This window comes from Pecten maximus, chromosome 1 (genome assembly GCF_902652985.1).
Source record: "Pecten maximus chromosome 1, xPecMax1.1, whole genome shotgun sequence".
NCBI classification, from domain to species: domain Eukaryota; kingdom Metazoa; phylum Mollusca; class Bivalvia; order Pectinida; family Pectinidae; genus Pecten; species Pecten maximus.
In genome coordinates, this window is record NC_047015.1 from 22,512,102 (window position 1) to 22,525,934 (window position 13,833).

At 36.5% G+C, this 13,833-nt stretch overlaps 1 protein-coding gene across 5 annotated transcripts in view; it reads right to left on the reverse strand.

The window, feature by feature from the left end:
* LOC117327936 (protein flightless-1 homolog) overlaps window positions 1-13,063 on the reverse strand; it is a 42,720-nt gene extending 29,657 nt beyond the window's left edge. For 3 of the 5 annotated variants that reach the window (XM_033885205.1, XM_033885197.1, XM_033885189.1), the window contains exons 1-12: window positions 12,995-13,063; window positions 11,208-11,327; window positions 7,906-8,058; window positions 7,398-7,483; window positions 6,289-6,365; window positions 5,912-5,996; window positions 4,985-5,088; window positions 4,660-4,776; window positions 3,893-3,951; window positions 3,495-3,652; window positions 3,138-3,222; window positions 2,115-2,268 (exon numbers count right to left, since the gene is read on the reverse strand). In XM_033885205.1, coding sequence (XP_033741096.1) covers window positions 2,115-2,268; window positions 3,138-3,222; window positions 3,495-3,652; window positions 3,893-3,951; window positions 4,660-4,776; window positions 4,985-5,088; window positions 5,912-5,996; window positions 6,289-6,365; window positions 7,398-7,483; window positions 7,906-8,058; window positions 11,208-11,327; window positions 12,995-13,057 — 1,261 coding nt within the window. In that variant the 5' untranslated portion in view covers window positions 13,058-13,063. Of the gene's footprint in view, window positions 1-2,114; window positions 2,269-3,137; window positions 3,223-3,494; window positions 3,653-3,892; window positions 3,952-4,659; window positions 4,777-4,984; window positions 5,089-5,911; window positions 5,997-6,288; window positions 6,366-6,603; window positions 6,629-6,730; window positions 6,735-7,397; window positions 7,484-7,905; window positions 8,059-11,207; window positions 11,328-12,994 lie in introns of those variants that run through there. The other 2 variants (XM_033885222.1, XM_033885213.1) reach the window with 2 other exon arrangements.
* Window positions 13,064-13,833: the final 770 nt, after the last annotated feature.

Genomic DNA, 13,833 nt, shown 5'->3' on the forward strand with positions numbered 1-13,833 from the left:
AATGTTTAATTGATAAACTAGTTAGGAAGCCCATTGAGCTTTTAACACTATCAGCCATGGTCTAGCAGTCATGGAAAGATGCAAAGTTGCTTTGAATAAAAATACAGAATCAACACTACTGCAAAATCTGTACAATAACATGGTATACACAGAAACCAACATACTGACCTCATGGTATACACAACAAGAGGCACAATGGGCCTGTAGCGCTCACCTGGTTCTACATCAACTTTGAAGTTGATCAAAGTCATTTCTACAGATACTATGCTGATTACCACTTTATTCAAATATGAGAGCAAGCTAGGTTTGTTCAAGTCAATATATTATTCTAGTCCTTCATCCAGCATAATATTGGCCTAATATCACATCTCAGAGTCTCTACCCTATTGAAAAATCGTTGTTTAAAGATTTAAGCTATTTGAAACCTGTAACCTTGAAGGTGGGTCAAGGTCATTCATTTGAACAAATTTGGTAGTCCTTCACCCCAGCCTGCTACAGGCCAAATATCAAGTCCTCGGGCTTCTTGGTTATTGAGAAGATTCTTAAAGATTTTAGCCTACTTGACCCCTATGATATTGAATACACAAGATAGGTCAAAGTCATTCATTGGAGCAAACTTGGTAGCCCTACATCCCAGCATGCTACAGACCCAATATCATCTACCTGTGACACTTAGTTGTTGAGAAGAAGCTCAATCCTTCGGACTCATGAGCTAAAAACATAATACTGAACTCATGGTATACACATAAACATAACATATACATACTGATCTCATCACCATCTTCGCTAGCCAAGGCTTCTGATTACATTACACTCCACTAACCCTTGGCAGATATAGTCCTGTTTGAATCGTCACGCCCTGGAATCCCAGGGTATCCAATAAAATTGAGTTTTACTTTCAGTCTTGGTTTCACAGTAAACAAAAATTGCGGCGCCAAGTACAGAGCTACCTCGTTGACTATGTCATGGCATTTTACCTAAATACAGAGACGTACAATCTTTGGGGAAACATTCACAGTGTTTGATCAGTTGATAGAAGTTATTGATCACATATCTCATCAAAATGACACAAGCCTCCATTGTGTGATTGTAGACATCACTGATCAAGTACATTGGTAGCGTTCGTTTTGATTGGTCGGAAATTTCATGCGTAAAGGGTGGTAATTTTGAATCTCCGCTAGAGGGCCACAACTGACGACTATATCTGCCAAGGGTTCGTGGAGGGTAGCGTAATCAGAAGCATGCGAAGATGGATATACATGTAAACCTACATACTGACCTCATGGTATACACAGAAACCTACAAACTGACCTCGTGGTTTACACAGAAACCTACAAACTGACCTCATGGTATACAAAGAAATGTTATGTGTATGTATCAAATAAAAACAATACACACCATCCACTGATGACTGTACTGAGGAACATGTCCAGCTTTTTAAGTCTACATATGCTCAATACCAATTACTTAGCAGTCAGTGTCATATTGCTAAGAAATATTTTTTTACATCAAAGCCATTCATGCTCCTGTAAAATCAACAACCATCAAACTAGAATCTTGATTGTGGTTTTGACAGAATGTAACATGTTAATAAACATTGGTTGTGGTTTTGACAGAATGTAAGATATCAATAAACATTGGTTGTGGTTTTGACAGAAAGTAAGATATCAATAAACATTGGTTGTGGTTTTGACAGAATGTAAGATATCAATAAACAGTGGTTGTGGTTTTGACAGAAAGTAAGATATCAATAAACATTGGTTGTGGTTTTGACAGAATGTAAGATATCAATAAACATTGGTTGTGGTTTTGACAGAATGTAACATGTTGATAAACAAAGTGTAAGTACATTGAATATCAGTCTCCATAACCACTTGTTCATTTATCAAAACTAACTGTTATCAACAGGTAAAGTGACATCAGTATAAGTGATACTTTTATAAAAGATACAAATGGTTGGAATCAGTATTTCACTTTAGGATATCCAACAAAATATCAGTTTTGATATCACCATGATAATGACGACATTTGGTCAGAACTAGACAAATACTTCATGAGTTAAATGGGGGCGAGCTATCAGAATTAAGATAACAAAGTGATAGGACTTAGCGTACGAGGAGACTGATCTGCAGAGGGAGCAGTGGGAGCACCCGCCAGTCGGAGTTGGTTGTTGAGTGAAAAATCTATGTTGTAGAACTCCAGATTTTTCCGTAACTCTGCAGGCTTGGGCGGCATCACCAACCCTGGGTTGTCTCGCACATCAAGTGTCTGGGAATCAAACAAAAATAATTTACCTTTATTACCAAGCATAAATGTTTCCTGCAGGTCAACATTTTATTATTTTTTTCACCTCATATCATATATCATACTTATTAGAAATAATGTCTTATAAATATCTATTAGAATACTTTTATATAAAACAGATAAAAGATAACGATAAGCCCTTCCAGTAAAATATCTGTTCACCTTGGACTCCTAGGTTCGGTCTAATAGAGCTAACACCAGGAGAATTGAAATATGAATCAGCAAGGCAGTAATAACCAGGAAACAAAACCATGAATATGTTGATTTTTTTTATACATGTAACATGATTAAGTTTCATTGCTATAAGACTTATGATACCAGGGTATATTTGACCAATTGGGATAGTTAGAAATTACTTTATAAATAATAAAAAGACATTCTATGTTCTCTATATACATAGAGGATATCTAACAGTGTCTTCAGTAATACCAAATATATTTCACGAGTGGGGCTAATATTTTGATATTTTTCACGAGTGCGCAGCACAAGTGAAAAATATCAAAATATTAGCCACACGAGTGAAATATATTTGGTTTTACTGAAGACACTGTTAGATATTCTGTTTATTAAATTTTTTATCAACGAAAACCCTACCCTGTATGCTAACTAGGACTACAGCGATAATTTGTAAACAAAAAAAGTAGTTTCCCCTGTCCAGGTGCTGACATATATGTAGGGCTTTCTGATTGGTCAATTATTTTGGTATTTTCTAATCATTAATTTGATTGGTCAAATCAGCAAAAGTGATATTTTTCACTAGTGAAAAATATCACTTTTATATAATGAATAATTTTTGATATTTCACTGGTAAAAATGTAATAATAAATGCTTACCTCTAACTCTGGTAGTAGATGGAGAATATCAGGAAGTGTAATAAGCTTATTTTCATTCAGAAGAAGACGTTTAAGTTTCCCACATCTAAAATAAACACAATATAACCTAACGTGAATTGTTTTTGCTCACTGATGGTAGTTAGACTGTTTTACATGTACAAACTAATGTAAGTCTACTGATGTATGATTTATTAATGTCTTATTTCAGTTTCAACAAAAAAAAGGTGCAAAGGGACAGGTAATCAGCAAAGACTATAACTTCTAATGATGTATGGAAGATGATTCTAAGGAAGAAAACTAAAAGTGTCAAGGTGTTGTTCACATGGTTTTGTAGAAATTGATGGATAATTTCTTTACCTGCACAGGCCCTCTGGAATCATCTCCAGCTGATTGTTGGTTGCACTGAATATCTCAAGGTTATGGAGTTTACCAATGTTGGCTGGAATTCCCTCAAAGTCTAACAGGTTAGAATTCAGGTACAGTTTCTTCAAAGAAGCCAGTTTGTGAAGAGAAGACTGAAACAAACAGTAATTGGGATAACTTAAAAACAGTTTGATTGAGTTAATATTCAGTCGATAATGGCTTGAGAGATTACGATGACTTCTATGAAGAATTAATAGATTGGCCTTTTGTTCATGTCTTTAAATACTTGGACAATCAAGACAAAATTGTATACGCCATATTACAGTCAGAACTTGTTCATGACGTCCTTGGAATCATATAAACTTAACTCCCATCAAAGTTAGCTTACTTACTGGTAGAGCTGTCAGTTTGTTACGGGACAGGTTCAGAGTCTCCAAGTTTACCCAGGTGTCTACAGATACAAGGTTATTTGTTATAACAATAAAAGATGAAACCCAATAATGTATTACCTTTTTATTGATTTTACATAACATGTATACTGTGAGGGCCTGGGTGTATATGAACATGGAAGTCTAATTTTAATACCTTTAGCACTGGAAGCCCTAACTAATGACACTTGAAAACATTAATGTTCATTGTGTGATACCAGCAGAATTCATCACCCATTTACTTGAACCTAAGTTACAGTATACATCACAGCAATGCAAATGTTTTACAACCGAATTAACCGATCACCAATTATTGAATGATAGCACTAATTTATGGGTACACTATAGTATATATGTACATCCACTAATTCATGGGTACACTAAAGTATGTACACCCACTAATCTATGTGTACACTAAAGCATGTACACCCACTAATCTATGTGTACACTACAGTATGTACACCCACTAATCTATGTGTACACTACAGTATGTACACCCACTAATCTATGTGTATACTACAGTATGTACACCCATTAATCTATGTGTACACTAAAGCATGTACACCCATTAATCTATGTGTACACTAAAGCATGTACACCCACTAATCTATGGGTATACTCTAGTATGCACACGCAATAATATATGAGTATGGTATGTACACCCTAGCAGAGTATTTCAATTTGAGTACTCTATAAAATGTTCACATACAGTCTATTAATAATAAACTCACCAATGACAAGAGAAAGCTCTGTGATCTGATTGCCACTGAGGTTGAGCCGTTTCAGGGAGCTGACCTTGTATAGTGTCTCTGGCACTCGGGGCAGGTCATTGTTAGACAAGTCAACATCTAAGAAACCAAAACATGGTGTTTACTATACAGGATTCACACACAGACTTATGACACACAACACTTTACAGTTCCAGCAATTACACATAAGCTTGATAGAGTTATATCTATGACAATAGTAAAATAAAAGAACGATTCTTACAGGAACAGTTGATTCTGTCTTAGTCAGAAAAAGTAACTAAAGATTCTTAAAAGGGGCAGGCCTTACCCTGTAGGTTGGTAAGCGTGTCGAGTCCAGAGGGGAAGTTAGCCAGGGTTCTCTGTGTGTCCCTCATGTGTAAGGTTTGAAGGGACAATAAGGCCGGTAGCTGTCTGCAATACACAAACACCATCATTTGTATACAAATGTTTATCTCATAATTAAAACAAGAGGCCCAAAGGCCTTAACAGTCATTGAAGACATTTGTACTATTGTAGTATATATGCATACTCAGTAGCCAGTATAGTGGTACTGTTGCCAATAGGTGCCATGGAAGCCATCTTGGATTAGTCATTGAAGACATTTGTACTATTGTAGTATGCATACTCAGTAGTCAGTATAGTGGTACTGTTGCCAATGGGTGCCATGGAAGCCATCTTGGATTTCGGAGCGACCCGAAAAAAAAACCACTTGGTCAGGACTATCTCATGATCATTTAAGGTAACTTTGAGCTGAATCCCACTGGTAGAACTTGAGAAGAAGTTTAAAATAGGTGTTGTTCAGGAAAACCATGATTGTACAATAATGTTGCCAAAATGGCCACCAGAGTTGCTATGTCAAAGTTTTTACGAGACTGAAAAACAACTACACTTTGTTGATTCCCCTTCCTTAACATCCCCACCAATTTCCAGCTCAACCGAACCAGTGGAACTGGAAAAGGAGTTGAAAATGTATTTTTCATGGCGACAGGTCAGATGAAATCTGAAATCTGACCTAAATAAAACAGTACACATTTATGTCTGTATTATCCCTTTTGTTCCTAGAGCTATTCAGCCTATGTCTGGAAAACATGGAAACCCTGCATATAAACCATATCTTACAATCGCAAATATTATCTTAAGGCTAACATATGAAGGCAATATATATCTGTTAAATTCATGTTATAATTTGTTAGAGTTGACACGGTATCAACCCTCCCAAGCAATTGTTTCTCACCTGAGTTGGGCATGGACAAGGGGGTTATTATTTAGGATGAGAGTTTGGAGGTTTGTCAGTCGTCTCATCTGTGGTGGCAGGGTCTCTGTCAAACAGATAAAATTTCACATTACAGTTACATCACTAGCTACATAAATGACTACCACAAGGCAATAGCTTATTTACTGATAATGGCAAAACACACTAGGAATAAATAAATACAAACACAATGATACTTTACAAAATAAACAAGTACAGTACCAACTATAATTTACAATCAAGAAAAATATTTTCTAAGAATATATTTTATTGACACTGTCTTTAAATCCAATATGTTAGTAACATTATCTTGATGAATAGGTCTTCTGGTCAAAATCACGTTAGTATACAATTCTTACCAAACAGGTTGTTGCTGAGGTCAAGGAAGAAAATGTCTGTCAAATTGATAAATAGCTGGTTTGGGATCATTTCAATCCTACAAAGAAATTGTTAACTTTATTAAACTGGTCGTAAGAAAACATTACACAGAAAATTAAGCTGACTCTTGTCATACAGAAGTGATGAAAATACTCAACATCAATCATGGATTGTGTCACAGTTTACAAGGACAATAACATCATGATAACAAAGATATTAAGTGTACTCACTGATTGTGACTGAGGTACCCCGGTTGAGTACAATAACATGATTATAAAGACAATAAGTGTACTCACTGATTGTGACTGAGGTTGAGTACAATAACATGATTACAAAGACAATAAGTGTACTAACTGATTGTGACTAAGTGTACTCACTGATTGTGACTAAGTGTACTCACTGATTGTGACTAAGTGTACTCACTGATTGTGACTGAGGTTGAGTACAATAACATGATTATAAAGACAATAAGTGTACTCACTGATTGTGACTAAGTGTACTCACTGATTGTGACTAAGTGTACTCCTTGATTGTGACTAAGTGTACTCACTGATTGTGACTGAGGTTGAGTACAATAACATGATTATAAAGACAATAAGTGTACTCACTGATTGTGACTAAGTGTACTCACTGATTGTGACTAAGTGTACTCACTGATTGTGACTAAGTGTACTAACTGATTGTGACTAAGTGTACTCACTGATTGTGACTGAGGTTGAGTACAATAACATGATTATAAAGACAATAAGTGTACTAACTGATTGTGACTGAGGTACCCCGGTTGAGTACAATAACATGATTATAAAGACAATAAGTGTACTAACTGATTGTGACTAAGTGTACTCACTGATTGTGACTAAGTGTACTCACTGATTGTGACTGAGGTTGAGTACAATAACATGATTATAAAGACAATAAGTGTACTAACTGATTGTGACTAAGTGTACTCACTGATTGTGACTAAGTGTACTCACTGATTGTGACTGAGGTTGAGTACAATAACATGATTATAAAGACAATAAGTGTCCTCACTGATTGTGACGGAGGTTGAGTACAATAACACGATTACAAAGACAATAAGTGTACTCACTGATTGTGACTGAGGTTGAGTACAATAACATTTGTGGCATTTTCCAGTTCTGGTGGTACATCTACTAATTTGTTGTGACTCAGGTCCTGTAACATAAATTAATATCAACAGATATATTCATATGTCTGGTACTATTGTATAGATGATAATTTATATGTACACATATAGGGCGTGTGGCTGGATAAGGGTTAACATTATTCTGTCTCTTACTTACAGATATGGTGATTCATTTCAATAAACTTTAATAGAACATTAATAAGAATGGACAGATTGCTGTTGAAATAGGTTTTCTCCAAACACTTGAGGTTTAAATAAGATATATGAAGCCCTTATTAGAAGAGTAGAGGAGGTGGGGTGTCAGAAATCGGTCACTTTATGAATGGTGCACACAGAGGTATGTATCTGTGCCTGTTTGCTATCTGGACAAATAGCCGATCTTACTTTTTTATTATGTACACAGCAGTGATTTTATAGTCATTGAAGATAAAGATGAAAATGAAAAACCTACCACAACAGAAAGATCCTCACGGTTAAAAATTTTACCAGGGATCCCGTCATCTTTAAGATCATTGTGTCTACAGTTGAGAGTACGGAGTGCTGGCAATGATACTAAACTGTCTCCTAGGCCTTGTAGCTCATTATGCATGATCGTCAGATGCTCCTACAAACCATGTTCATATGGAAAGTCTTATCTATAATACTTTAATAGTAGTACTAGTAAACATGTTGAGTGGATTATTGCTAAAATATGCTGCAATACTAGACATATATTCAATTCAGATGAATTTTTACTGAAGTCTGGAAAAAAAAAAATTTCAAGATATGAAGATGAGAGTGAAGATTCTGGTTACTTTTCAACTGCATAAATATCAACAACATAATTGAAAATAAACAACAAATAAAAAAATTATAGCACTTTCTCTATGTTACAATGAATATAACATATATGATTTTTTTTTTGGCCCATCGGGTAAATACATGTAGCCATGTACATGTACGAGGGCCAATCAAAAAGTTTTGCAAGTAATGGGCTTCCATAGAATCGAAAAACTAAGTTATAACCAAGTCTTCACGGTTCAATAGTTCGATAACTAACCTACCTGTGAGTATGCTCAAAATGCATGTGCATTACTTTATCGTAAAGTTACAAGCGTTCGGAGTTGGTCAACTCGTATATACTGTCAATATTTGTGGTAATTATAAGGTCATCTGAGAAGCTAGAAATCAGAGCTTACATCAAAACAAGAGGCAGTCTGAATGTTCCTGTAACCAAGATATTTTCTGAACTGTGTGAAGTGTATGGACAATCTGCGGTGTCTTTGAGTACAGTTTGCCGTTGGTTGAAGACTTTCAACAATGGTTCTACTGCTTTAGAAGATTGCTACAGATCAGGAAGACCAAAAACTGCAACCACAAAAGGTAACATTGCCGCTTTAAAGAATCTCGTAGCCGAAGATGGCAGATATACATTACAATATCTGGCCAAAACAGTCGGTATTTCATCAGGGACAGTTAATGAAATTTTGACCAAACATTTAAAGCTACGCAAGGTTTGTGCGTGATGGGTCCCTTATTTATTGACACAATAGCAAAAGGACAATAGAGTCAAAATGGCAAAAGAACTCCTTAAACAAGAAGCCAAGAGGGCCTGTATCGCTCACCGGGATTTCATGAGATATGAAACAAAAATGATGATTAAGCATATTTGTCACTGGTATTGCTATGTCAATATATCATAGGCATTTTATATGGGTATGTGAGGATTTGATGTCAAAAAATGCATTAATCCATGAAATAAAATTAGCTTTTGGCACAACCCCATAGTGATGCTACCACACAAATGTGAGTGATATCCATTGCTTAGTTTCAGAAAAGAAGTTGTTTAAACCAATTGACCCCTTTTGACCCCGCCTTCTGCACCCAGGGGCGAGTGGGGGTCAGTTCCTTCCTTTATAAAATTTTGAATCCCTACCCAACAGGATTCTACCAGGCAAATATGAGTGATATCCCTTGCTTAATTTCAGAGAAGTTGTTCATATCAATTCAGCCAAATTGACCCCTCTTGGCCCCGCCCCTCAGGCCCCTGGGGGTTCAGCCTCACGATTTGTACAATTTTGAATGCCCACCCTATAGTGATGCTACCAGGCAAATATGAGCAATATTCATTGCTTGGTTTCAGAGAAGAAATGGCTAATATCAATATAGCCCAATTGACCACATTTGGCCCCGCGCCTCAGGCCCCTGGGGGTCAGCTCCATCATTTGTATAATTTTTAATCCCCACCCCATAGTGATGCTACCAGGCAAATATGAGCAATATCCATCACTTGGTTTCAGAGAAGAAGTCGTTTATATTAAGAGAGCCAAATTGACCCCTTTTGGCCCGCCCCTCAGACCCCTTGGGGGTCAGCCCCACCATTTGTACAATTTTGAATCCCCACTCCATAGGGATGCTACCAGGTAAATATGAGAGATATCCATTGTTTGGTTCCAGAGAAGAAGTCAATTATATGAATATAGCCCGATTGACCACATTTGGCCCCGTCCCTCAGGCCCCTGGGGGGTCAGTCCCATCATTTGTACAATTTTAAATTCCAACCCCATAGTGATGCTACCAGGCAAATATGAGCAATATCCATCGCTTGGTTTCAGAGAAGAAGCCGTTTATATTAAGAGAGCCAAATTGACCCCTTTTGGCCCGCCCCTCAGACCCCTTGGGGGTCAGCCCCACCATTTGTACAATTTTGAATCCCCACTCCATAGGGATGCTACCAGGTAAATATGAGAGATATCCATTGTTTGGTTCCAGAGAAGAAGTCAATTATATGAATATAGCCCGATTGACCACATTTGGCCCCGCCCCTCAGGCCCCTGGGGGTCAGTCCCATCATTTGTACAATTTTAAATTCCAACCCCATAGTGATGCTTCTGACCAAATTTGGTCAAATTCTGATGTGTGGTTATGAAGAAGAAGTCAATTGTTGACGGACGGACGGACGGACGGACGGACGGACAGACGCAACGGTATGGCATAAGTTCACCTTGGTTTATCGGACCAGGTGGGCTAGTGAGCTAAAAATACAGAAAATATGATGTCCACAAGATTTCCAATATTGTAACAGGTGATGAAACCTGGATCTATTACTTTGAACCTCAAAGAAAGATTGATAATAAAATGTGGACCGAAAGAAAAGGAGCAAGACCAACCATTGCAAAAAGGTGTCAGAGCGTGAAAAAGGTTTTGTATGCAATATTCTTCAATTCCAGTGGACCTGTTGTACAAATTCCAATGCCAAATCACCGCAGTGTTACTGGCCAATTCTATATAGATGTTGTACTGCAAAAGGTTAAGAAATTCTACACTAAGAAAAGACCAAAGACAGGAATACGAAATGTCTGTCTACTGCATGGCAACGCCCGGGCGCCCCAGCTCATAAAAGTAAATTGGTTCAAGACTTTTTGAAGCAAGAGAGTATCACCCAGCTTCCCCATCCTCCTTATTCTCCAGACTTGAGTCCATGTGACTTTTTTCTGTTTCCAAAAGTGAAAAAAAATGTTATCTGGGCGCCGTTATGGTTCCAGAAGTGCTGTTGGCAGTACTGTATTTCAGTGTCTTAACAGTATACCAAGGGAAGACTACTCTGCGGCATTCAGGTCATGGATACGATTACAGAAATGTATTGCTGTTAAGGGGGAATACTTTGAAGGATTAAATTAAACTTTAGATATTGCATATGTTTGTTTGAGTTTTATATGACTACTTGCAGAACTTTCTGATTGCCCCTCGTACTTCCATCATATCAGTACTTACCAGCTTTTTCAGCTTACTAATTTCTTCTGGCAGCTCTTTCAATTTTGTTTTGTTCAAGCGCAGCCATCTTAATCCAGACATATCACCAACTTGGCATGGAAAAGAATCTCCATCATGACCCTGTTGATTCAGTAGAATATTTCATATGGCACCAATCAAGAAGGCTAACTAAGTTGTAAGAACTTGTGCCTAAACCTTTTTGTCATTTAAAAAAATTTTTTTTTTTAAATGTATTGTTATTTTGTTTCATATGTTTTAACAACAAACATTAGCCCAGTAGAGCTATTTCTACGATCGACAAAATTAAAAGTTACAATACAAGATAATGTTCACAGAAATTAAATAGGCATGCAAATATTCATCACAGTTGCAACAAAATAATGTTCTTATTACAGACAGTGCAAAATAATAGGTTAAGATATATACAATGTAATATAGATGTACACTGTACCAATGGCAGTGTTTCCTTGCCAAGAAGATTAGTGTATTAAGAATAATACTGTTACATTATACTATCAGTTAAGATTAAGAAATACATTTCCATAGTATAGAAATTATAAGAAATTTAGTCTTTAGATAAGAGATTAACATAAAAATATGTAGGAACCAGAGAACTGACTTAATGGGCTTGCAGCCCCTACCTAGAAGGGTTTCCAAGCACTATCACAGTTTACAAAACAGTAAAACATAGATATAATGATTAAAATAACTAAATCAACGGTTTCTTGCATATGAAAGCGAATGAATATAGGGACTAAATATCTGGGCCAGAGGATCCGGACCGAGTGACTGGGAGTCCCCTACCTACAAGGATTCTCTGGCCCTAAAGAGTACGATCAAAAGACAAAAGAGAAAATTAATTATATGTTCATGAACCTACTAGTTGTTGCATATGGTACATTTACACACAGGACTGTTGCAGGCATGCAACATTCTGCGAAAGATAGGGTAGCTTTCGAGTAGCCTGATTTCATTCGGCAGACTCTGGCACACCTGGGCCGCCTACTCCCAAAAAGACTTTTTTGTAAGTTAACTTTAGGTTGTACCACAGATTTAGCTCTCCCAAGACCGTAAACGGTATATTGGACTGTGTAATAAGGTCATGCAGGCATTTGGGAGATATTTCATGATTATTTCTTTATAGAATTTTTTTTTATTATAATTATTCAATTTTTATTTCATTTTTTTTATAGAAAAATTACTTGTGTCTCATATTAGGTCAATTTTGATATGATCTAATCATATGCTGCACTTTCTAATGTATTGTAGCCTATTTACTCTTCAATCTTAAAGACTTGTCTTACAGCCAAAAAGACATATTGAGGCACAGGTGCCCGACTCGTTTTATAAAATAATAATATATAATAATAAATGATATGTACTCTATATGTTATTATTTTATAAAACGAGTCAGGCACCTGTGACTGAGGACATAATTACGGACCTAAATGGTCTTATACATGTGTAATCTGATCAACATTGGTAACAAAGTATCTTGTTAAATGTATGTAATTACCACTACCACCACAGCATATTAACAGGTCTAAAAGGTAAAACAAACAATCAAATACAGCATCTAGGAAATCAAATATATCAAATCATGTTATTTAATACATACAGTGTATTCGACTTCCGCTGTCTGGGCTGCTGTTGTTGTTTTTTTTTGGCACAGGGAAAGAGGGTGTACACGTTTAATTTAATGGATATCGTACAATTGAAACCCAAACATAATATATCAAAACATGTTTTCTCAAACAATATAAAATGCTTCGTCTATATTTACTTACATAAAAGTCATTTCGTGAAAAATCAACTCCCCGAACAAACGGCAGGACACCCGTGGCCGCCATTGTAATTTTTCATTGAGGAACGGTGCGTTCGATTCGAACGTGGTATACAGTATTTTACCAGTAACTCACGTTCAGTAGTAGAGTAGGTCTACGTCTTACTATTTTTATAGTGCAATTCCTTTCGTCCATTACAGTTTGACATTGTAGGATATCGTGCAAAATAAGTCTATATGTTCTCTTTATAATGAAAAAAGAACATCTATCCAGTATCATACAAATAGGCTTCCATACAAGTCCTAAATTATATGATTGAGACGAGTATACTAGAGACGAGTATAGCCCTCTATCTATTATAGTAATCCGTTCGGCTTTTTACTCAATCTAATTATATTTTTTTCAATCATATATCTGTAACTCAATTAAACATGTGAAATGATAAAGCCTGCATATTTACCTGGTGACTAGAAAGATTAGAACATTTGAATAAACTTTTGAAAAAGATCTTACAGACAAAATCAAAACTGACCTTAAACTGTTCTGGAAACATGTGCGATCAAAACCAAAACTGTCCAACAAATAAAGAAAGTAATCGGGGAACCCGCAGTTCATGGCAAAGACACAGCTGATGCCTAGTACTTTTTTTTCTCTCAAGCGTATTCATAAAAGACCTCCAACGTTGCTCCTCCACCACATCCCGAAAGGCTATACAACGATTGGTTTAGTTTTGGTTTATTTTGTTTAACATCCTATTAACAGCCATTAAAGGACAGGATAGGTTTTGGAGGTGGAGGAAAGCCGGAGTACCCGGAGAAAAACCACCGGCCTACGGTCAGTAC